The 20662-nt window shown below is 50.6% G+C and overlaps 9 protein-coding genes across 9 annotated transcripts; 5 read left to right on the plus strand and 4 right to left on the minus strand.

Moving 5' to 3' along the window:
- Positions 1-541: 541 nt before the first annotated feature.
- Positions 542-1985, minus strand: COCCADRAFT_41495 (uncharacterized protein; the record flags this gene model as incomplete). The annotated part of the gene is made up of 3 exons (XM_007719611.1): positions 542-1013; positions 1072-1868; positions 1941-1985. 3 exons carry the CDS (start codon positions 1983-1985, stop codon positions 542-544), a joined length of 1314 nt encoding a protein of 437 aa, XP_007717801.1.
- Positions 1986-3182: 1197 nt separating this feature from the next.
- COCCADRAFT_9633 (uncharacterized protein) lies at positions 3183-5631 on the minus strand (the record flags this gene model as incomplete). The annotated part of the gene is made up of 7 exons (XM_007719612.1): positions 3183-3977; positions 4038-4122; positions 4173-4760; positions 4811-5177; positions 5234-5293; positions 5353-5391; positions 5442-5631. 7 exons carry the CDS (start codon positions 5629-5631, stop codon positions 3183-3185), a joined length of 2124 nt encoding a protein of 707 aa, XP_007717802.1.
- A 255-nt stretch (positions 5632-5886) lies between these two features.
- On the minus strand, positions 5887-6152 carry COCCADRAFT_41497 (uncharacterized protein; the record flags this gene model as incomplete). Its single annotated transcript, XM_007719613.1, has 2 exons — positions 5887-5990; positions 6053-6152. The coding sequence occupies 2 exons, from the start codon at positions 6150-6152 to the stop codon at positions 5887-5889; spliced, it is 204 nt and encodes a 67-aa protein (XP_007717803.1).
- Positions 6153-7106: 954 nt separating this feature from the next.
- COCCADRAFT_110567 (uncharacterized protein) lies at positions 7107-10127 on the plus strand (the record flags this gene model as incomplete). Its single annotated transcript, XM_007719614.1, has 3 exons — positions 7107-8272; positions 8396-8546; positions 8613-10127. 3 exons carry the CDS (start codon positions 7107-7109, stop codon positions 10125-10127), a joined length of 2832 nt encoding a protein of 943 aa, XP_007717804.1.
- A 762-nt stretch (positions 10128-10889) lies between these two features.
- On the minus strand, positions 10890-11934 carry COCCADRAFT_110556 (uncharacterized protein; the record flags this gene model as incomplete). Its single annotated transcript, XM_007719615.1, has 3 exons — positions 10890-10991; positions 11041-11396; positions 11454-11934. 3 exons carry the CDS (start codon positions 11932-11934, stop codon positions 10890-10892), a joined length of 939 nt encoding a protein of 312 aa, XP_007717805.1.
- Positions 11935-12459: 525 nt separating this feature from the next.
- Positions 12460-13480, plus strand: COCCADRAFT_110558 (uncharacterized protein; the record flags this gene model as incomplete). The annotated part of the gene is made up of 4 exons (XM_007719616.1): positions 12460-12503; positions 12564-12583; positions 12655-12705; positions 12756-13480. The coding sequence occupies 4 exons, from the start codon at positions 12460-12462 to the stop codon at positions 13478-13480; spliced, it is 840 nt and encodes a 279-aa protein (XP_007717806.1).
- Positions 13481-13794: 314 nt separating this feature from the next.
- COCCADRAFT_9637 (uncharacterized protein) lies at positions 13795-18431 on the plus strand (the record flags this gene model as incomplete). The annotated part of the gene is made up of 7 exons (XM_007719617.1): positions 13795-13952; positions 14002-14050; positions 14113-14365; positions 14415-14565; positions 14612-15478; positions 15541-15759; positions 15833-18431. The coding sequence occupies 7 exons, from the start codon at positions 13795-13797 to the stop codon at positions 18429-18431; spliced, it is 4296 nt and encodes a 1431-aa protein (XP_007717807.1).
- Positions 18432-19395: 964 nt separating this feature from the next.
- Positions 19396-19638, plus strand: COCCADRAFT_110550 (uncharacterized protein; the record flags this gene model as incomplete). Its single annotated transcript, XM_007719618.1, has 1 exon — positions 19396-19638. A coding segment is annotated over one exon (243 nt), but the record flags the coding sequence as incomplete, so codon positions are not given.
- A 229-nt stretch (positions 19639-19867) lies between these two features.
- COCCADRAFT_9638 (uncharacterized protein) lies at positions 19868-20106 on the plus strand (the record flags this gene model as incomplete). Its single annotated transcript, XM_007719619.1, has 2 exons — positions 19868-20035; positions 20086-20106. 2 exons carry the CDS (start codon positions 19868-19870, stop codon positions 20104-20106), a joined length of 189 nt encoding a protein of 62 aa, XP_007717809.1.
- Positions 20107-20662: the final 556 nt, after the last annotated feature.

Below are 20662 nucleotides of genomic sequence, written 5' to 3' on the forward strand. Positions count from 1 at the left end.
GCCAGACAACTTTCACGGAACACTAGCGTAAAGCTCACCGGCCTTAGTGTGGGACCCGGCAAGAGAAGTATAGATCCCAACCCCGTGTAACAATATACTATTACTAAGTGTTATAATACATACATCCTTAGATTAGAAGCTAAAGGGTATTAGGATAAGCTGGTATTAGCTACGAAGTAGTAATACACCTGGTACGTATCTAAAAGGAGCTAGAGTATAGTTATCGCACAGCTATTTACACCGCGACTATTGTATCTATGTCTCGTTACAACTGTCATTTGTTGAGTGGGTGGTCTTCCCCTCACTGTACTCTCTCCCGTTCTTAGCAGGTTCTTGACCTGAAAAACAGAGCGTCGTTCCCACTGAATAAGCGCTCGAAGCAAAACCCTAACAACATGCCGTGCGTCATCGTCTAGGTACTCGCATTAACGCCCCGATGCATTGATGATGTCTTCTGACGGGAAAACAATTAACGATAGTATCTCTTGTTGATCTATGACAGACCCTAGAATATATAGCGAGCCTACCCAGAGCTAAATGTCTATAGATGGCCCCATGGGGTTGGCAGTACTTCGTCCTCTACATCTGAAATCCTTGCCTCTTCGACGCGCGATTCCGCTCCTCGACTTTTTTCACTCCGCGCATCTGTCGCCGGCCTACTTAACACATCCATTTCGTTCGACTTTCCCGCTTCCTGCTCATGGTCCGGTGAAATCTGCTTCCAGCTTCGGAATCCTCTGCCGGCTGGCGTAGAGTTGGGTTTTATAATGTCAACACCCCGACCCGGGGCGCTGGATCCATACGAGCGGTATCGCGAGGTGATTGATGAGAGGAAACCGTCCGGCAGGATGCGTCCCAGCAACATGCGGATTGCGGGCAAGGAGAGGCAGGCGAAACAACATGCAAGCTCGATTTCAGTCCATATGGTGATGGGAACGTAGTCCCAAGTGGGGTCGATTGTGACCTTAAAGGTCAGGATCGTGTGTAGACGGACTATCGTGGCTATGCACCCTCTTTTACTTTCGTTAGTCTACCCACTTCTACCTGGAAATGACAATGGGAAATATGTACAGTGTTCCAATAGCGAACATGATGCCCACCATTATCTTGCGCCACCTCGTCATGTTCAGCGTCCGAATGCATGCCAGAGGGAAAACCAGCAGAGCAACATCCTGGGCAATCGCTGATGCACTGTTCGCGTATGCGATGGCATTGATGTCCGTACACTTGGCGGTCTTGATATCGCGGTCCCAGAATGCGTTTACAGGGTTACAGTTGAAGATTGTGAGGAAGATCAGAATTAAAGTGTTGATGGCGATCCAAACCAAGAGCACCAATGATCCCCGTTGCGCGCCTGGCGATGGGAAAACCTCTCTGTACAACAATGCCAAGGATATCTTGGTGAGTCCAAGTACAAACGTGTAGGTTACCCATGCCACGTAGAAGAATCGAAGGTTCTGGAGTAGTTGTCCTTCCTGGAGATTCCAGAGATGTTCGCCAAAGCCTACCCCGGCCATTTTGAGCACTAGTCCCAAAGGAACCGTGGTGAAAAGCAGTGCTGTAACCACAATGTAGTCGTCAAGAGCAAATCTTCGAGTCACTACTCTACCGATAACCCGCAGAAGCACAAAGCTTACAGCGATGGCGTAGCAAGCGATTGTATAGACGTAGACATCGTTTTGCTTTGACTCATTGGAGAGGTGGCAGATGTCCTTTTGCACTTTCGCCGTATTTAGGGTGTCGGCCATGGTGCAATTGGCCAGCATGCAGGTCGAAAGGGTGTGGGCGAGTTGGGCATTCTGGCATTGGCAGTCATAATCGTCGAGAGCGCAGCCAGTGGGTGGCACAGTGAGGAACAGGCAGCTCAACTGTATGAAATGTCAGCCTACAAAAGTCTTAGAAAAAAATTCCTAAAACGTAATAGATGTCTGGAGACCCACACCACAGAGCGGGATATCACTGATTGACAAAGTCCGCGAGTCCATACTTCGAATATCGTTGAGTGCAGCAACACCGATTTGACTTAGCTAGGTACACAGCGCAGCTACGAACAATTTTCGAATTTGCATCTCTTCAAGCACCGTCGCAGAGTTGCACCACCTGGGCACCTGACCCAGGAAGAATAGTTCCTTGGAACTTGCATAGGGGTGGCTCAGTTTACATATCAGTTCGCACAAAGATTGCCTCAGAAGTGCCCGAAACCTCGCAAGGCATAGTGCGAACCTGGCCCTGACCCTGAATCAGACGACACGCACGGCTCCGATTGATGGATGAACACCAAGTTAGTTTGCCAGGTTCTGGTGGCGAGCAAGTCTATCTTTTGCCACTCGATTACAGGGAAGCAATGAGTAAAGCTATTTGTAAAGGAATTCCTTGAACCGGTTGGAGTACAGCAAAAACAACTCAAGCGAAGGTGCGATTACTTTGATGAACATCTGTTCAGAGCTTTCTAGTGAGTGTAACGGATCAATGCGAGGTAGGGATGTAGGGGTTTCTTCCTTGGCGTGTAGCAGCATCTCCACGACACTAGATGGATTGGCGTAAACCTTATTCCTCTGAATTCTCAACAGGCAAAATTACCTTGCGCTGATAATGATTTTAATGATGGATCTAACGAAGTGGGAGCGCAGTGTGATGATTCTGGGCAATCTTGAATGAGGTTCACCGTACGATAGGTACCTCGAACGTTGTGTTCTTTGCGTATATCGACGAATAGCTTTGGACAATATGTGTCGGCCGGTACATCTAGTGCGATGGTGCTGTGGATCTTCTCCTGCCAAGGCGTGTCATGGTGAACGCCACTGCTCGCCACTTATACCCAATAACCACTCCAGGGTTCGCGTCCGCGGACAGAACTGTGCCCCGATGTTCTGCCAGCTGCCGGGTAGATTATCATAGAACAGCTGCAACTACCGTCTGGAAACGCGAATTTCACGACAGGGATGGCTAGTGAGCCTAGTAGTGCAGATGTAAAAAAATTAGCGGCGCCAGTGCCGATCTACTCAGGCCGCACGAGGCCGGCGTTGAAGACGCTGGGCAGCACTCTCAGTAGAACGGGACAATGTAATCTAACGCTCTCTCGGCCATCCCCAGCAGGATAGAGGCACAGTGGCAACATTTAGCAAAAGTAGTGTATTATAGATAAACGCTAGTTTTTGTTTCTTTATCTATAGAGAATTATCCTAAGTTTTTAGGATACTGGCAGCAAGTAAGATTGCGTCGCTAGTCTTTTGAACCCACTCCTGCGCTAGGTCGGCGTCTTGATCAAAAGTGATACTCTCTGTGATACCGGGAAACGTCACAGGAGCATATCCCGTATCTCGACCGGGAGCGAAGATAGTATGTTGATAGAACTCACGGGTGGGCAAGCCACCCTGGCTAGTGAACCCACGAGAGAAATCTCGAGCTTTGTGATTCTGCACGGTGATAAGCGCGGTATCGTTGGCCGCAACTGCTTGATCCCGAAGAAGGACGAATTCCTGGGCTGATCTCTCAAACGTGGAGATGGCACTCGTCAGATTGCTGAGGTCAATGGTGAAGTTACTGGCACTGATATCCTCCTTCAGAGAATCGAGGTAGGTATTGAGCTCAGAGACATAGTCGGCTGGCTCCAGAGGCACCACAGGATCGGAGACCATGTGGTAAAGTAGAAGGGAGAGGAACTGACCCATGGCCTTGTGTGTAGCAAAACCTGGGTCACCAAAGGTCGCCATCCAGTGATAAGAGTCATAGTTGGAATGATAAGGGTAGACGGGATCATTTGGTCCGGGGCCAGCTCCCATGTCGATGGATGCAATACCACGGTGGAGGAAGGCAGTGTAATCACTTCCACTGCCGAGGACGCCAACTTCACTGGACTCGTGCGTCCACACGTCGTACATGGTAAGACCGGTCTCGTTACGGTATGGATATACGACCTTTTTCATCAACGAGGTAGCAATGGCATGGAGGTCAGGAGTTGCCGCAACATCGGGGATCTGGAGATTGGCCGACAATGTTAGTATGGCTTACGCATGCATTATGCAATTGATGCTTACCGGGCCAGAAACTGCTACATCAATATTTAGGTAGGAGACTGCGGCGTTCTTGAGCCATGGAAGATATTCTTCCATCCATTCAGTACTAGAGACATGTTAGTTGAAGACGCCAACAGTAACATGTGGCATACATACCTTCCAACAAGACCATACTCTTCGGCATCCCAGCTGCAGAGTACGATGGTACGTAATGGCTTCCATCCAGTCTCTGAGAGTGCGCCAAATGCCTTAGCTAGCTCGATGAGCACAGCGGATCCAGAGTTGGGATCAGCTGCCCCGCCAACAATCCAAGCATCTCTGTGGTTCCCGACAATAACGACTTCGTCTTGATTGGTTCCATTGATGATACCGACGGCATTCCAGATTGTACCATATGTGTCATTCATAACATTGGACATGGAAAGCGTAGCGCCCGATCCCTCACCAGTGTAGTATTCTACACCTGGAATAGCGCCAATCCACCTCGTCCTGTTGACTTCAGTACCATTTGAACCGTGTCCGTTGAGAGCTAGTAGCAGAGGCTGTGCCTCAATCCATGAGATGGGAAGACTGGGAATTTGGGGAAGAATGTTTCTGCGGTCAGAGCGCGGTGAGTTTGGCTTAGAGACATAGCCAGGCGTGGTTGGGTCTCCTGGGTATGTACTCAAGAATTGGACCGATCCACGCTGGACGGTGGTAGGGTTTCTAGCACCGCCATGAGGGTAAGGAGCGACACCCTTTGCTCTGGAGACTGTTAGCACAACGGGACGTGAATAGGCTAGACATGCAATTACTCGGTCATGTTGCCATCGTCACCAGGATCGGTGAAGATGACGGCTCCAATCATGCCGTGGTCCTGAGCATTCTTGACCTTGAGACCTCGAAAAGGCCCACCATACTTGGCCAATGCGATCTTACCCTCGAGTTCGACACCAAGCTCAATCAGACGATCGAAGTCGACTTGCTGGCCTCTACCGACATAGATGTATTCTGCAGACGCATTGCCAGTAAAGGAGTAGCCGTGAAATACGGGCACACTGTTTGGGTAGCTGGTGGTTGGGTCCTCTTCAAGCACAGCTTCTTTTAGACTAGGAGTGTACGTGCTCCCATTATTATAAGTGAGCTTCAAGGAGTTTGACACGGGATAGTTCAAGAATACGTCTGGAAAACTGTCAATCCATGTCTCGTTGCAAGATTTGGGTCGAGGTTGTGCCTACAATATTCGTCCAAGCGTGAAGTGAAACCGTAGTCGGACCACCTATCTGCCGTCCATTGTGCTTTGATCATAAATTAGCTTTTTTTGTTGAGAACACTGGCGGAGGTGGTGATTGATTACCCATGGATTTGTTCTGGCCAGCCAAGTGGGCGCCATGAGCTGCGAAGAGTTAGCAGTGCTGTGGTTGCGGAGGGACTTGCGACACGAACTATAGTAGTATGACCATTCAGATATGGAGAGGGCGTCGAAAGAATTGAGCAAGATCTCCTCATGTGGGGTCAAGGTGGGGGGAAAGGATGCCTGCCGTTTAACGTGAGGGTGGGAATGATGGTGGAAAGCACGTTCACGCTGGCAGGCCTGAGCGCCAATGACCGCAAGGACCAAGAGTGATGGCCTCATGATGTTGACGGACTGAGTGAGGGGATGAAGATGGCACGTCCTGGTGGGACACAAAGTGTATCTAGCAATCCCTGCGTATCCGTGACTTTAAATACTTGCACATAGACATGGCAAGCTTTGACGCAGCAACGTCAACGATACCGTTGAAGGAAAAGATTCGGCGAAAGGCAGCGATTGGCGGTGACGTCGGATACTGCGGCCTGCGTGTATTTGGTATCCAGGAATGCAGGTACTAGGAGATATGCGGGCAATTGACTAACTCAGGGTGGAAGGTCGCGGGGTTGGATATGCGCGAGGCAGCATCAACGTGCTTGGCCGCGAGGGATGACGATATCGGCTGTAGGATAGCCGGTCGGCTTCTGGAATCGAAAGGAGCATCTTGAATGACGCGGGGCGCAAGGCGTCAGTAAGACGGGCATACCGATGGCCGGGGTATGTAAGTAAGTGTGTGTGTGTGTATATGCATGTATTGACTGCTGTGCGGGGAAGGGCAGTGGGGATTCCCCATTCGTAACGACCATATCTCACTCTTTGTCTCGCTCGTGTCTGTCGCAATCCCATGAAAACGCAAACGAAAGGGACTGAGACGTTGAAGTTGGTGAAATAGTGCCTCGGACCATCATGGTATCACCCTACTGTGGCGTTTGCGCAGCTATGGTATTCGTGGATGGTATTGCGTGTCTGTGTGTCAGTGTGTCTGTATGTAGGTGTGGAGAAGGAACTGGAAACTGACCGGGGCTTATCCTCTTTGGGACTAGACCATGACAAGTTTCGAATCATTGTATCAACGGGGATTGTGAGCTGTGCACAAACGAATACTATACTTATATGAGACGACACTGAACAGTATTGTGCCATGTAAAGTTGCAGCGTCGGACCCTCACCACTTTCCCGTTGCCATGCCTATCATTGTCTCTGAACTACGGCTTCCATCGTACCACATATATAGAAAAAAAATTCAATTATAAATACATAATATAGTTATAATGAATATATCTAACCTTTCACAAGTCCGTGTACTCCACGTCCGAGATCTGTTACTTAGCAGGCCAATCAAGCTCACGGCACCGGTGCTTCTTTTTGATTCAATGCTCACGAAAAGCTTGACACGGCGTGTAGATCGCCGACATGGAATTGCATCAACTGCGTGCAAGTGCGTTGTTGGGGTCCTGGACTCTATTTCCGGCTCCCCCGACGCACCCACCACTTCCGTAGCGCCACAAGCCAGCACTGTACGTACACTCCAAGTCAACAAATACTCTGAGCTGCCGGCAGCGCAAACGTCTTGCTCGCACCATCAGTCGCAAACAAGACGGGCGGCACGCTCCAACAATCCTTGCGGTAGACACGCCGAGAAGACATCCCGTCTTGCGTGCCCCGTCCGGTGGCCCAATCGCTACCGTACAGGACCCTTGTTTATAAAGAGACAATCATCCACTCAATCATCCGCTTCACCAGCGTTCGCGAGCGGCATCATGGACGCCTTTTCGTCCCCCGTGCGCTTGATGCCACCGCATACCCCCCGACGGGTCCCATCGCCAGTCATGTCGCCCAGTGGCCGGAGAGGCCGCCTCCACGCCGGTTCAGAAGACGGCCGCCTTCGCGATCTGTCGCCCGAGACGACACTGCGCGCCTTCACCTACACTCCCGTGCCGTTCGACACTACGCGCGACGAATACAAAATCTTTGCCTGTATCGACACCCTCACCGCCGCCGAGAGAGACCTAGGCGCGCGCGTCGCCAAGGCCGCCCAACGCCTCAAGGCATGGTGCGCTGAGATTGAGCAGTGGGGATGGTCGGGCTCTTTTGAGGAACCCAGCCCTCAATTGCGCGAGCAGAAACGCAAGAGTATCGAGCTGCGCATCAAGCAACACGTCGGCCGTCTCGACCTCGGCCTCGATCACGCCGTGCCGCCGCTTGAATACTGGGGCTCGCTGCTTTCAGTCGAGGTGGAGCAGCATGAGGCGCGCCTCGACGAGATTGGCGACGAGATGCTCAAACTAGACGTCGAAGAGCTCAAGGAATACGTGCTGGATATGCATCCCGCTGCAAAGTCCAGGCCCTCCTCTGCCGGCTACGAAGCCACTCGCCAACACTACAAGGTCATGGATGACTTCTCCTTCCTCATCACCCAGACCCTGCTGTCAGCCCTACCACATCACACCAAGCTCAAAGAGCGCCTCAACACATGGACAGCCCGAGTCTCCATCTTGCGCGAGGCTCCTCGTTACATCAGCGACCTTGATACCGCGCAGAAGGCCATGCGCTTGGGCTGGGACGCCATCGAGCCGCCAGCTGATCCCTCTGATCTTGCCTTTGAACAGTGGAAAGAAGCCATAGACACCATTTCCACCGTCCTTCATCAGAGAGTGAGCAGTTTGGGTAGACGTTTGGACAGGATGCTCGACACACTTGAAGGCCGAGAAGATTGCTTGCCAGAGCACTGGATAGACACTTTTGAGGCTACAGAGGCAGACTACGGGCGTTGGAAACATGAGTCTAGGAGGAGACTGATCGATGCAGAGGTACGCAGGCGAGCAGACGACTCAGCTGCACCAAGAAGCGCACTTGCTACCACCCAGCAGTTGTCACCAGATCCCAGCTCGAGCACAATTCCAAAAACAGACCATAACATCGATCAGTCCTCTTCAATCGCTACAGCTCTTGTCAAATCCAGTGCCAGTGAAGATAGGCATATAGAGGCAAACTCTGATTCTCCCATGAACAGACCCCCAAGTCTTGTTTTGCAATCAGATGCACTCAGAAAGCCAGGACACTCTCTCGAGTCTATAGATGAGATCATTTCACCCAAGATACGCTCAGCAACGTCCCCAAAAAACGCCGTCGCGTTATCTCCTCGGCAGCATATGGCTCTTCTGGGTTACGATGCGCCTGCAGAAGACGATTCGCCTTTTGTATCTGGCAGCTCACCACAACCTTCGTCTAGCGTACTTCCAGCAAACGTCAGCTTCGAGTCTGAGCCGCTACCCTCTGACGATGAATCGGAATTTGACGAAGGCGATACTGTTGTGCATCACGTTCTCAACGAGAGCCCGGACCATGGCGCTGTTCTAGCCGAGTCCGATTCATTGTTTCCAGGCGACCCCAAACCAGATGACTCATCGGAAAACCATATGCAACATTATCCCAGGGTCCTTGCGATCCCAGATATGCCAATTCTCACCGCCAAAGATAGCAGCGATGATGCCGTCATTGACCCTCCCCAGACACCGCGCTCCTGGAGGGGAAGCCTTGGATCATTTTCCACGGACCTGTCTCCAGACTCAAGCCCACACAGTACTGTCGAAGAGTCCCCGTCAGTGCGCAACCCTACTCTCCGTGAAATGAGGATGCCTCATTCAGAACTCAATGGCGCCATGCCAAAGCGGCGACTGGAACAAGAATCAACCACTCTCGAACAACCTCCAGCTAATGCACCATGGCCGCCATCTCATTTCACTCACAAACCTGGTAACAGCGCAGAGGAACTGGAGCGTAAGATCTCTGATATCCTGACAACAATCCCGGCGCACATCAGGCTCACGTCAGGCCCCGGACCTAACGCTCCCGAAGTAAAACCAGCACGTGGTTTGACGGCAAAAGGAAGTCGTACGTATTTACGTGCAGCTCGCTCTGTGAGCAACTTCAAAGCACCTGAGCTTGTTCTGTCCCCTGCCAAGAGTGAATTTGATCTTCACAATGCCTCGTCTGGCCGTAGATCTGCAGCAGCAGCAAGAGGCGATAACGATATCAAGCTATATCATCTTACCCAACCAGGCAAGGAGCAACCCGTCAAGCTATTCATTCGTCGCGTAGGGGAGAATGGCGAGCGTGTCATGGTACGCGTTGGTGGTGGCTGGTCTGATCTCGGCGAATATCTGCGTCAATACGCTGAGCACCACGGTCGACGGACAGCAAGCGAGGGCAAATTCGAAGTCGTGGGTCTTGAAATCAAGAATCCAGATCAATCACCCGGTCGCCCAGAGAGCGTCATGAGTAGGCGAGAGAGGCGCATCAGCGCTGGCTACCCGATTCCCAGCCCTTCCACTACCCCTGTCAAAGCTTCTGGTTTGGGTGTCGGCATCTCTAGAGACCAAACGCCTCCGCGAATGCCGACTTTCCACGCTTCAACCCCAGATCGGGGCGAAGAACCAGATGTACCCTCGACCACGTCATCTTGTAGTTCGTGGCAAGGCAAAGAAGTTGGGCTTGCGGGCCCAACGTCCAAAAAGTTGGATCTCAGCGGTGACAAGCTGGTGTGGATTGAAGGCATGATGAAGCAAGCTCGCACCGTGAGCACAAACGCAATTCCAACCGATCGTCCCGTCTCGCAACGCGACGAGCGTCCACTCACCAGTGGCGGCAGTCGTCCAGGAAGCCGCGCGGGCCCCGGGGGAGCTCTGGGCGGCAAGAAGCCTGAATTCAAAGATTTGGGTAGAGTCGGTGGGACAAGGAGGCTCTTTATGAAGGGCGGGAACCCCACTTTTGGTGAGTAATGCGAGCGCCATTTTCCCAGGGCGCTGGCAGTGTATAAAACAAGAATATTTGATACCCCAGGGCTTTTTCGGCACATATTTCAATGGTTAGGTTGTTCTCTTTTCCCGTTTATTACCTTGGCGTCTAGTAAGCAAAGGCAAAGGGGCCTCTTGCTTTCGGTTTTGGGGTTTCAGTCTTTTTTTTCCTCCAAGGCGGATTCAATGGGATCATGATTAGAAGAGTATGCTTCATAGCACTGGGACAAGGGGGCTGGATACGCCAGAAACCTCTCGTATGGTTCACATTGACCATTGTTTGCGGTCAAACAATAATAATATTTGATCTTTACTGATCTAGTCTTCTACTAAACTCGCTCATATGGTGCATGCTACGTTTTCCTGTTGTCATGTCAAAAGAATTCCAGGACGTCTGTCCCCGTCAAAGCAAAGAAAATACAATTTAAACTGGACATGAATGTGCCAAAGGCCTGATGTCGTTCAAGCCATGGGAGGTGCCCCGAGGAGCTGGCGAGATAGAACAAAATGAGTGCCAAAGGCAAGTAGCACCATGTTCCAAGAAGCCAGCTAGCACAAAACGTACAATGCTGATATGGATGTCATGGGCTGGGTTGATCTTCGCACGTAGACTAATCGACACAGTATTGAGGAATAACTTGTGGCAATTTAAGAAAGTGCGGATTGGGTCTTGGGACGGCTCTAGGCCAAGGCTGGACACATGGTTGTGAGATCATACATGATGATACATGGTGATTACAACTGTAGCTATTCGTCCTCATCTTCCTCATCGCCTTGGACATCCATGACGCGTTCGCCAGCTCTTTCGAGCGTTCGGCGACTCCAAGATCGAACTCCCTTGTAAATTGCCTATTCAAAATCAGCATGCGTTTTCACTTGACATCGTCCCGGCACATACCGTTAAGAAGGTAGCAACACCAACTAGAATGATGATCCAGCTGATTTGTTCATAGCGATCGCGACCCGTCGTACGACCTCGGGCGCCTCCTCCAATCCTAAAATAACTGAGTGGACTAGCAAGCAGGACTTTCAAGAAGCCAAGAACGCCCATGCTTGCAAATCCTTTTGCAAAGTGCTCATACCAAGTAGATGATTCGTCTTCGTAGTAGTAAGAGTAATCAGAGGCTGAATGCCCAGACCAGGGAAGCAGCACACTCCAGGGGTCAAGATATAAGTTGATGATAGGGTCGGCAACAAATCCTAAGACGAAGATGATGGAAAACAGTATGAGGACGGTCAAACCAACCTGAGCAGCTAGCGAGATTGTTAGCTTTCATTGGTGAATAAGGAGAAATGGCCGGTATAACATACAAACACTGCCAATAATCCGGCCGACACCCAAACGGGCCAGGCGGTACCTGAAGCCACAGGTTGGACATTGCCAATAGTTTCTGCGACCGTAGCTGGGGTCTGCATGCCTCCAGGCTTGCAAGCACGCGTCATGAACATACTTGGATGAGCCCTTGCACATGCACGGGCGGATCAGGCGACCAGTCTCATCTTCGTAAACCACATTGGAAGACTGTAAGAAGCCGGGTAGGCTTGGCGAAGGGACGTTGAAGGTCGGCTGGACCGTCTCGAGGCATATTCTGCACTGTCTGGGGGGCCAGTGGGTGCGTCTGGAACTACGCGGTTGCGATGACGAATTTGGGCCGCTTGCAGACTCACCAGTGTGCTGTTGCCGCGATGATGTATCTGCAGAGGCGGTACCAGACTGCGCAGGCTCATGCTTGGGTACGTCATCTGGCCAGTACCATCCTGGCATGGGCTGGAAGCCAGAGGATGAAGACATAGGGGCAGGAGGGTATAGTATCAAGGCTGGGAGGTGAGCTTAATCTGACTCTTACCAGGGAGGAAGCACGTAAGTGAACATGAAGAGGACGAGGGGGATCAATCAAGAAGCCGCGGGGAAGACATTCGCCAACTCAAATGTCCCGGTAATACGGATCATGTTCCGGCACAGCCGCGTCTTCTTGCGCACAGCGGGGGGTGTGCGGGCTGCGGGGACACGGTGGCAGGCGGCTGCAGACGGTTTGAGGGATTCGAAGACGCAGTTCTGGAAGGCGGGAGAATTCAGAGTTGCAGCTTTACTCTTTGGTCGAAGAGGCCGGAGCTAGGGTAAAGCCGAGCGCCGGCCTTGGCAAGCCTGCAACGAAGCTCTGGGTAGCCTGGAGCTCTAGTGGCAGCTCGCCGTTCACTGCGTGCGCCGTCTCTCCATCCCCGCCGCCCGACAACAACAATAACGACGACGACGACTACTGCAGCATTATCATCCACGCTGAACTGAGCTTGTCGGATCACAACCCCCTTAGTCGCCATGGCGGACAGATACTCCTTCTCCCTCACCACCTTCTCTCCCAGGTAAACTATGCACTGCACTACCGCCTGCACATATGCCATGGTCACTGACAGTTCGTGCAGCGGAAAGCTGGTTCAGATTGGTATGCCGCCTTGCACGCACGCTCCCAGTGTTGCAGCGTGGGCCATTGTCCGTGTTCTGACTTTACAACAGAGTATGCCTTGAACGCCGTCAATCAGGGCGTTACCTCACTAGGAATTAAGGGTATGTCTTTCCTCCAACAGCTGTGCAACGCCACTGACCAACTGCTGTAGCCACCAATGGCATCGTCCTCGCAACGGAGAAGAAATCGTCATCGCCGCTCATTGACTCGCAATCCTCGTCCAAGATCAGTCTCATAACGCCTAACCTCGGCATGGTCTACTCAGGCATGGGTCCCGATTATCGCGTCCTCGTCGACAAGGCGCGCAAGGTCTCGCATACTGGATACAAACGTGTCTACAACGAATACCCACCGACGAGGATATTAGTCCAAGACGTAGCGAGGGTCATGCAGGAGGCTACGCAGTCAGGTGGTGTCCGCCCATACGGCGTCAGTCTGCTTATTGCGGGTTGGGATGATGGCATTGAGCCCGAGGCCGAGGGCAAGAGCGACGAACAGACGAGTGAAGAGAAGAAGAAGGTCAGCGGCAAGACAGGCGGTATTCTTAAGGGTGGGCCCAGTCTATATCAGGTCGATCCGAGCGGCAGCTACTTCCCCTGGAAAGCAACAGCTATAGGCAAGAGCGCAACGAGTGCAAAGACATTCTTGGAAAAGCGATACACGGACGGTCTGGAGCTTGAGGATGCGATCCACATTGCCCTCCTCACCCTCAAGGAGACGATAGAAGGAGAAATGAATGGTGAAACTGTCGAAATAGGCATCGTTGGACCGCCGGAGGAGAGACTACTTGGTGTAGAGGGAGTCGAAGGTGCTGTCGGCCCACGCTTCAGGAAGCTGAGCCCCTCCGAAGTCGAGGACTACCTCACCAATCTGTAGATGGCTAGATGTCTTGCCGCACCACCCCTACCGAGTTATGACCAAAGGCATGAAGCGACCTATGTAGTATTTACGAAAACGATGTCCAACAATACCCAATGTGTGTTCCTTGTCTCTGCCTGCTGTTAGTTGATGGCGCGTCCCCTGCCGAAGGGTTGGTCAAAGCACAATGCGTCACATGTTGGCTGTTTGCCTTGTGCGACACACCTGCATGTCGCCGGTCAGCCAACATCACTACCGCGAACACCTCCCATGACTTACCCCTAAGGATACAACTATCGTCTCTATTGTTGATTTCGGTACTTATGCCACCTATGGACTCGCCATCTCACAATGGCGACAACGGTTCAATCGTTGCGGCTACTCCAGACGAGGTATTCCATCTGCGGGGCTACCAGGCTGAAATGGTTGCGGAGAGCATGAAAGCCAACATCATTGTTGTCATGGATACAGGTTCTGGAAAAACGCATATGTAGGCTGCCCACTTTGTTTTTCAAGGAATGGAATTAATAGACTAGCAGAGCCATCGAACGTGCGCGGGCGGAACTGGAGACGTGCAAGCCCGACAAGGTGCGGATACTACCTGTCTACCGCTAAGTCCCACTACGCTAGACTACATCTCACCTATTCAGCTCGTCTGGTTTCTTGCACCCACAGTCGCACTTTGCGAACAGCAGTATGAAGTTTTCCAAGCCAACCTTCCTGGCTATAGCCATCTGCTTCTCTGCGGAAGAGACGTTGAGCTCTGGACGACACAGAGCGCCTGGAATGAGGTTTTTCAACACAATGTCAGAATTGTCATATCAACACATCAAATTCTACTTGACGCACTCACACATGGGTTCATGAGCCTCCAAAAGCTAGCTTTACTCATATTTGACGAAGGTCCGTCATCTACTTTCAGAGAAGAATCAGTTTCGCTGATGAATTCTAGCTCACCACTGTACACTGAAACATCCGGCTCACAAGATTATGTCTGATTTCTATATGCCTCAGCGAAGCGACAGCAATTTCGCTTTACCTAAAGTTCTCGGCCTGAGTGCCAGCCCCGTCATGAGAGCAGCGGCCAACAAGCAAGGCCTAGAGTAATCTCTGCAATCCCACGGGTCCGTATCAGCTGACATGTACAAGGGTAATTGAACGAAACCTACAAGCGACTGTGAGAACACCAAAACTATATAGATCCGAGTTGCTTCGCTCTGTTCACCGACCAGAGCTAATCCAAGTCAACTACAACCGAGAGCGTTCCACTGGAAGTCTCTCGATGTTGCTGTTGGCACTCAAGAATGCATATATGAACTATGACCTCATGCAGGACCCATATCTAATCGCACTCTTGGAACAGCAGAGAAATGGATACAATGTCTCTCGACAGCTTCAGAAGCTCTGGGATAGCCAAAGGACTTACTGCTATGACCAGTTGAAGCAGCTGGTCTCAAAAGCTGAGGCAATGGCACAAGAGCTTGGAAACTCTGCTATGGAACATTACGTATATCAGTGCGTTAATGATTTCAAAAATCTGGCCCATGTTCAGTCTTGCGACTTGTCCACCGATGAGAGGCGACATCTTTTGAACATATTTGAACGTCTCCCAACCCAACACACCACAGGCATATCCAGTTCGATATTAGAAAGTTTATCACACAAAGTGAACGTTCTCATTGACATTATAGTCGCTGAAGCCGTCACCAATTCGAACTTCACTGGTCTTGTGTTTGTGGAGCAGAGAGTGTGGGTGGCATCTCTTGCCGAGATCCTGGCTTCTCACCCACGCACGAAAGCTCTACTCCACGTAGGTACATTTGTCGGCACGTCGCAGTCATCCCAGCACAAATCAAGCGTATTCGATTACGCGAACCCAAAAAACCAGCAAACAGTACTAGATGATTTTAAGGCTGGTATCATCAATCTTGTTCTAGCTACCAGTGTCTTGGAGGAAGGCATTGATATACCCAGCTGTCACCTTGTGGTGTGCTTTGAGGCCCCTAAAACTCTCAAGTAGGTTTACTTGTGTGGAATACTGTTCAAAACACAACCTGACTTTTTCTTTGCCATTGTAGAGGCTTCGTTCAACGACGTGGGAGAGCGAGACAACAGAGGTCGCGTTATTACATCCTCGTTCCGGACATGGGATATGCTTACACCCCGGCATCTTGGCAATCTCTTGAAGCTCAAATGAGGAAGGCATATGAAGACGACAAGCGCCAAACAGCACTATCCTCCGAAAAAGAATCTATCGAAGAGTATGACTTACGATGCCTAAGGATTGAAACCACTGGGTAAGCATCGAGCTACCATCTCTTCAGAGCGAACAACCCCAAAATAGCCCAAAATAGCTGACGGATACCTTAGTGCCTTATTGACACTCGATAATGCTATGCAGCATCTCTACCACTTTTGTGCTCGCCTGTCCTCCGGTACCTACGTGGATGCCCGGCCACATTTCGATTTCACTAACATTGATGGTCGAGTTTCTGCCAAAGCTTCGCTCCCTATTTCTGTCGATCCTACAGTAAGAACTGCCAATAGCTCTAGAACATGGAAAACAGAGCGGATGGCGCAAAAAGACGCTGCTTTCGAAGCATACAAAACCTTGTATACCGCTGGTTTGGTAAACGAACACCTCCTCCCTGTGATAGAAGAAGATGGTACACACATGGCACAATATCAGACTCGTGACAGCCAGCCTTCTCTGATACCTGTCTCGCATACCATCGACCCCTGGCAAGTCATCGCTCAGTATCAACAAATTGCTCTCTCTGAGTGGCATAGTACTTTGCTTGAAGTTACGGCGAATGAGGAGTCCTTGCGAATGATCCTTTTGACGCCATCCCTTGTGCCTGTAATGCAAGGTGTATTACTACATTGGAACGAAACAAAACGCTACAACGTGAAGAGCTCTCCGTTGAACAGCGTAACCCTGGATGACTCTGAGCTTCAGCTACTGCGCTCTATTACTTGGAAAATGCTTCATTCTATCTTTGGTGTTCATATGAAGGAAGATACTTGCGATTTTGTCTATCTACTTACCCCTTGCACTAAATTAGGCGGTGTTATGTCAACAGCTGAACTCCGTGAATGGGAAGAGATGATTGGGAGCCAGCAGTCGGCTATGGACCTTGTACTCCACGGCAACGTTGACTTGAAAAGATGGGGTCTGGTAAAGCAACAAGGAGATATGCGACCATTTATCGCTAGAACAATCAGCTTGCCGACGGCATCTCTGGATTTCCAAAACGTTCAAGAAATATCCATTGAAGCCGTGCGTTTTCCCAAGCGCAGGGACTTTTTGCATCCTGTCTTTGGGAGCGGAAACAAGAACGAAGCCTACACCAGAACTGAGAGTCTTGCAATCACATCGTGCATTGTCGACAACCTTCCAGCCTCGTACGCTATACTGGCATCCTTGTTTCCATCAATCACTCATAAACTTGAAACATACATGGTAGCCAACACACTCAGAACAACCGTTCTTCAAAGTGTCGACATCGGCATCTCTCATTTACCTGTAATCCTTTTGGCACTTACCCCATCTGCAGTGGACGGGGAAGAGAACTATCAGAGGTTAGAGTTTCTCGGAGATTGCATTCTCAAGTTTATTACTTCTCTCCATCTCATGGCTACTCATCCTCGTATGCCGGAGGGTATTTTGACAGGGAAGAAGGGTAAACTTGTCAGTAATGGTTATTTGGCGCGGGCAGCGTTAGCCAGAGGCCTTGATGGATTTATTCTCTACAAGCGCTTTACAGGAGCGAAGTGGAAGCCAAGATACGTCAGTCAGGTGCTCGCCATCACAAACCCACCAGCCAAGCAAGAGAAGTCCTCAAAATTGATCGCTGACGTCATAGAGTCACTCATTGGTGCTTCATACGTTATTGGCGGATTTTCAAAAGCATTTGCATGTGTGAAAGCACTACTACCATCGGAGGATTGGATGTCCATCCCCGAGGCCAATGATACACTCTACAATGCCGCTCCTAAACATGACTCCATAGTGGGTGTCGTTCTAGTGGAAAAACTCGTAGGCCATGCTTTTAACAACAAGGCATTGCTTCTCGAAGCGCTCACGCACCCTACGTTCCGCGGCCTCAACACATATTGCTCGTACGAGCGAGAAGAGTTTCTTGGCGACGCAGTGCTCGACTACATCGTTTCAAAACGACTCTATAGTCATAAACCAGAGCTCCCGCATTATAAAATGCACGGAATCCGAACTGCGATGGTCAACGCCTCATTCCTCGCTTACAGTATGTTCGAGACGACTGTGGAAGAGGTGTTCACGAACAAGGAGACATTACAACCTGAAGCTCATCAAAGAGCTCTATGGCAGTTCCTTCGGTCTACAAGCCATGAACTTGTCATGTCACGAAACCTGGCCATAAAACGACATTCTGAGGCCCGGATTCAAATTGCCGAGGCTATCCAGCACGATACCCGTTTTCCATGGCACGCTCTCTCACTTACGGATCCGCCGAAGTTTCTCTCCGACATTGTCGAGAGTATGATTGGTGCGCTCTACATAGATAGCCATGGGTGTTTGCCTGTTTGCGAAGAGTTTGTTCAACGCCTTGGCATTCTGCAGTGCCTTGAACGCATCTTGCACGATGGAGTAGATTGCCTACATCCAAAGGAACGCCTGGGTATTCTTGCGGTAGACAAAGAAGTGAAGTATGTTCGTGTTGTGAGTAATGGCGAGGGCGAAGGAGATGAAAAAAGTGGGGTTCATGAAGTGGGTTACCAGGTACAAGTCAGAGTCGGTGGTAAGGATGTTGGACGTGTGGTAAAAGGGGTGAAGCGGCTGCAGGCTGAGACTATCGCCGCATGGAAGGCTATTGCAATACTTGAAGGAGCTGGTGACGGGGATGATATCCTAGACGAGGAAGGACAAAAGGAAGAGGAAGAGTTTTTCGATGCCGAAGAAGGTGGTGGTGTCATGCTGGACTTGAAGTAAGTGTGGGAAGGTGTGGAGCAGATGGAAAAATACTATCAAGCCCGAGCCACATATTCTACTCCCAAGCAGTCAGCTTTACTAGAATCCTGGGATGGGTGTACATGAGTTTGCTTTCTCTCCTGCCCCAAATATCTCCATTGGATGTTTTTGTGGTGAAGTTCTCGGTTACATCCAACCGTCCCAGCTTGCTCAGATGCTAATCATGTTTCAACTCCATGATACCTACACACCAAAAAGCATTGTCTATTTCAGCAATGAACAGCTACTGCGAGAAACAGTCTCCAAATACCATGTGCCACCTAAGTTTTGAGAATCGGAACGCACCCGAGCCATGAGTCAACATCGTCTGATTTGTCCTTCCCATGCCTGGTTAAGGATCCAAAGTTTGCGCACATGGCTCTTTGGAAAACAAGTTCTGGAAATGACGAAAACCAACTGATTTGATAATTTGAACACCCACAGCTCATCCTGGGATGACCGTGTGTCGTCCGTCGTCCTGAGGAGCGCAGGCCATCTGCGGCGTTACCGGCACAACGATGTGAAGACACCCAGGCCCGTAAATGAAGTCATAATCATGAATCGAGTACGCGGCATATTTGCGCTGGCACAAGGCACAAATGGGGGCGGTGTGTAGTGGAATGATACTGATCAGCCGTTGGCAGAAGGTATTTGGCTAGGTGGAAGAGAGCCCGCTCCCTCTTGCCTAGCGTCGTGTTGGTTACCAGCATTCGATAGCGACTACTGTTGCGCCGTTTGAAGGCCATATGTGTGGCCCAAGAGTGAGACAACGAGCGGCACGTTGGAGCTGAATACTGTGATTTTAGGCTTTGACGGAGAAGCCGATGCTTGATGCCTCAGGCTGTTCGTTGATGCTACGAAGGTGTAATCGGTTGGTGCGGCGCTCGCGGGAAGAAAATCGGCCTATGCACTCAGGCAGAAGAACCGAGTGAAAACCGAAAGTGGATGGAGAATCGCACGACGACAGCTTCGAAATGACAGCATCTGTTCTCAGAGTGGCTCTGAAGATGCGCATGCTAGTGTGGCGGAGGCACGGTTGTGGATTTCCTCTCCGATGCCCCGGTGTCGTGAGGCGTTCGTTGTGCCGTGTGGCGTCTCCATCTCCTCACAAGACTGCCTGACGGCCAACTCCTGGACCGGAACAACAATGCAATGTGACTGCTCCCCGGTAGGGGCGGAATTTGCCTAGCCACCGTCTTTCTGTCTAGTGATCTTTGATTGAGGCGCGGAAACCGCATGGCAACACTTGAGGGAGAAAGGCATCTAGTGCGACTATAAAGTGATGAATAGTGTCTCCGATATGAAGAACAAAATTGACAGCGATCGTCTCTCAATACCTACAGGAGTATCACCTAGATCAAGCTGATTTCGACAATTATCTTCACCCATTCATCCAAGTCTTTTCCAAAACTACCATCATGTCTTCATCTCAGAATCAGCAACAATCATCATCTTCTGGTGGGAGGCCTACTGGCGCAACGGGCGGTGGCTATTACAGACATCCTTGCCGAAACTGGCAACAGGAAGGCCACCCTAAGAACTACAACTTCATTGATCAAAATGACCAGCTATGCGCTCATTGCTTGGTCAGTCTATCAGTCCACACCCTTCAGCATTGTGCTAACAGCCGAACTAGTGCGCGCCCCGCCAACGTTGAACCCCGTTTCATTTGGTACCGTTATGCCAAACCCTCCAGGTCTTGTTTGGTACGGGCGAGCAACTGTGCTGCTGTTTTTTGGGTTATATATTGACACCCATATTTGGTGTTTGTGGAGGTATAACATTTGTGCTTGGTAACCATGTCCGAACTGGACTAAAATAATCTTAGTTGAAGCAGCCATAGTAATAGAAACATGATTTTGCATATCTGCTTCCCCCCCTACAACTGACTAGTGCCAGCGCTGATTATTACGGATCAGAGCCAAAATCTCACAGAGTCATGGGTGCATACTGTAATGACTTTGCGCCCTGCATTCGTAGATTGGAGAGTTTATTTGCTGCAGGGGCAACTGACGTCAACATAGCGATCTCATCCAACGAAGAGTATGGCTGCTTTTGTCCCGCGGCTCACCTGCCCACGTTGTAAGATACGATAAGCGGACGGAACCTTACATTGCTCCACCAACTCTACATGGCTGAACGTGTATGCAGTTGTCTGCCCTTGGAAACTGCAGATGGCACGGTCATTATCAGCGGTAGCGAGGAGTTGGCTT

The sequence above is a fragment of the Bipolaris zeicola genome (genome assembly GCF_000523435.1).
Source record: "Bipolaris zeicola 26-R-13 unplaced genomic scaffold scaffold_330, whole genome shotgun sequence".
NCBI classification, from domain to species: Eukaryota; Fungi; Ascomycota; class Dothideomycetes; order Pleosporales; family Pleosporaceae; genus Bipolaris; species Bipolaris zeicola.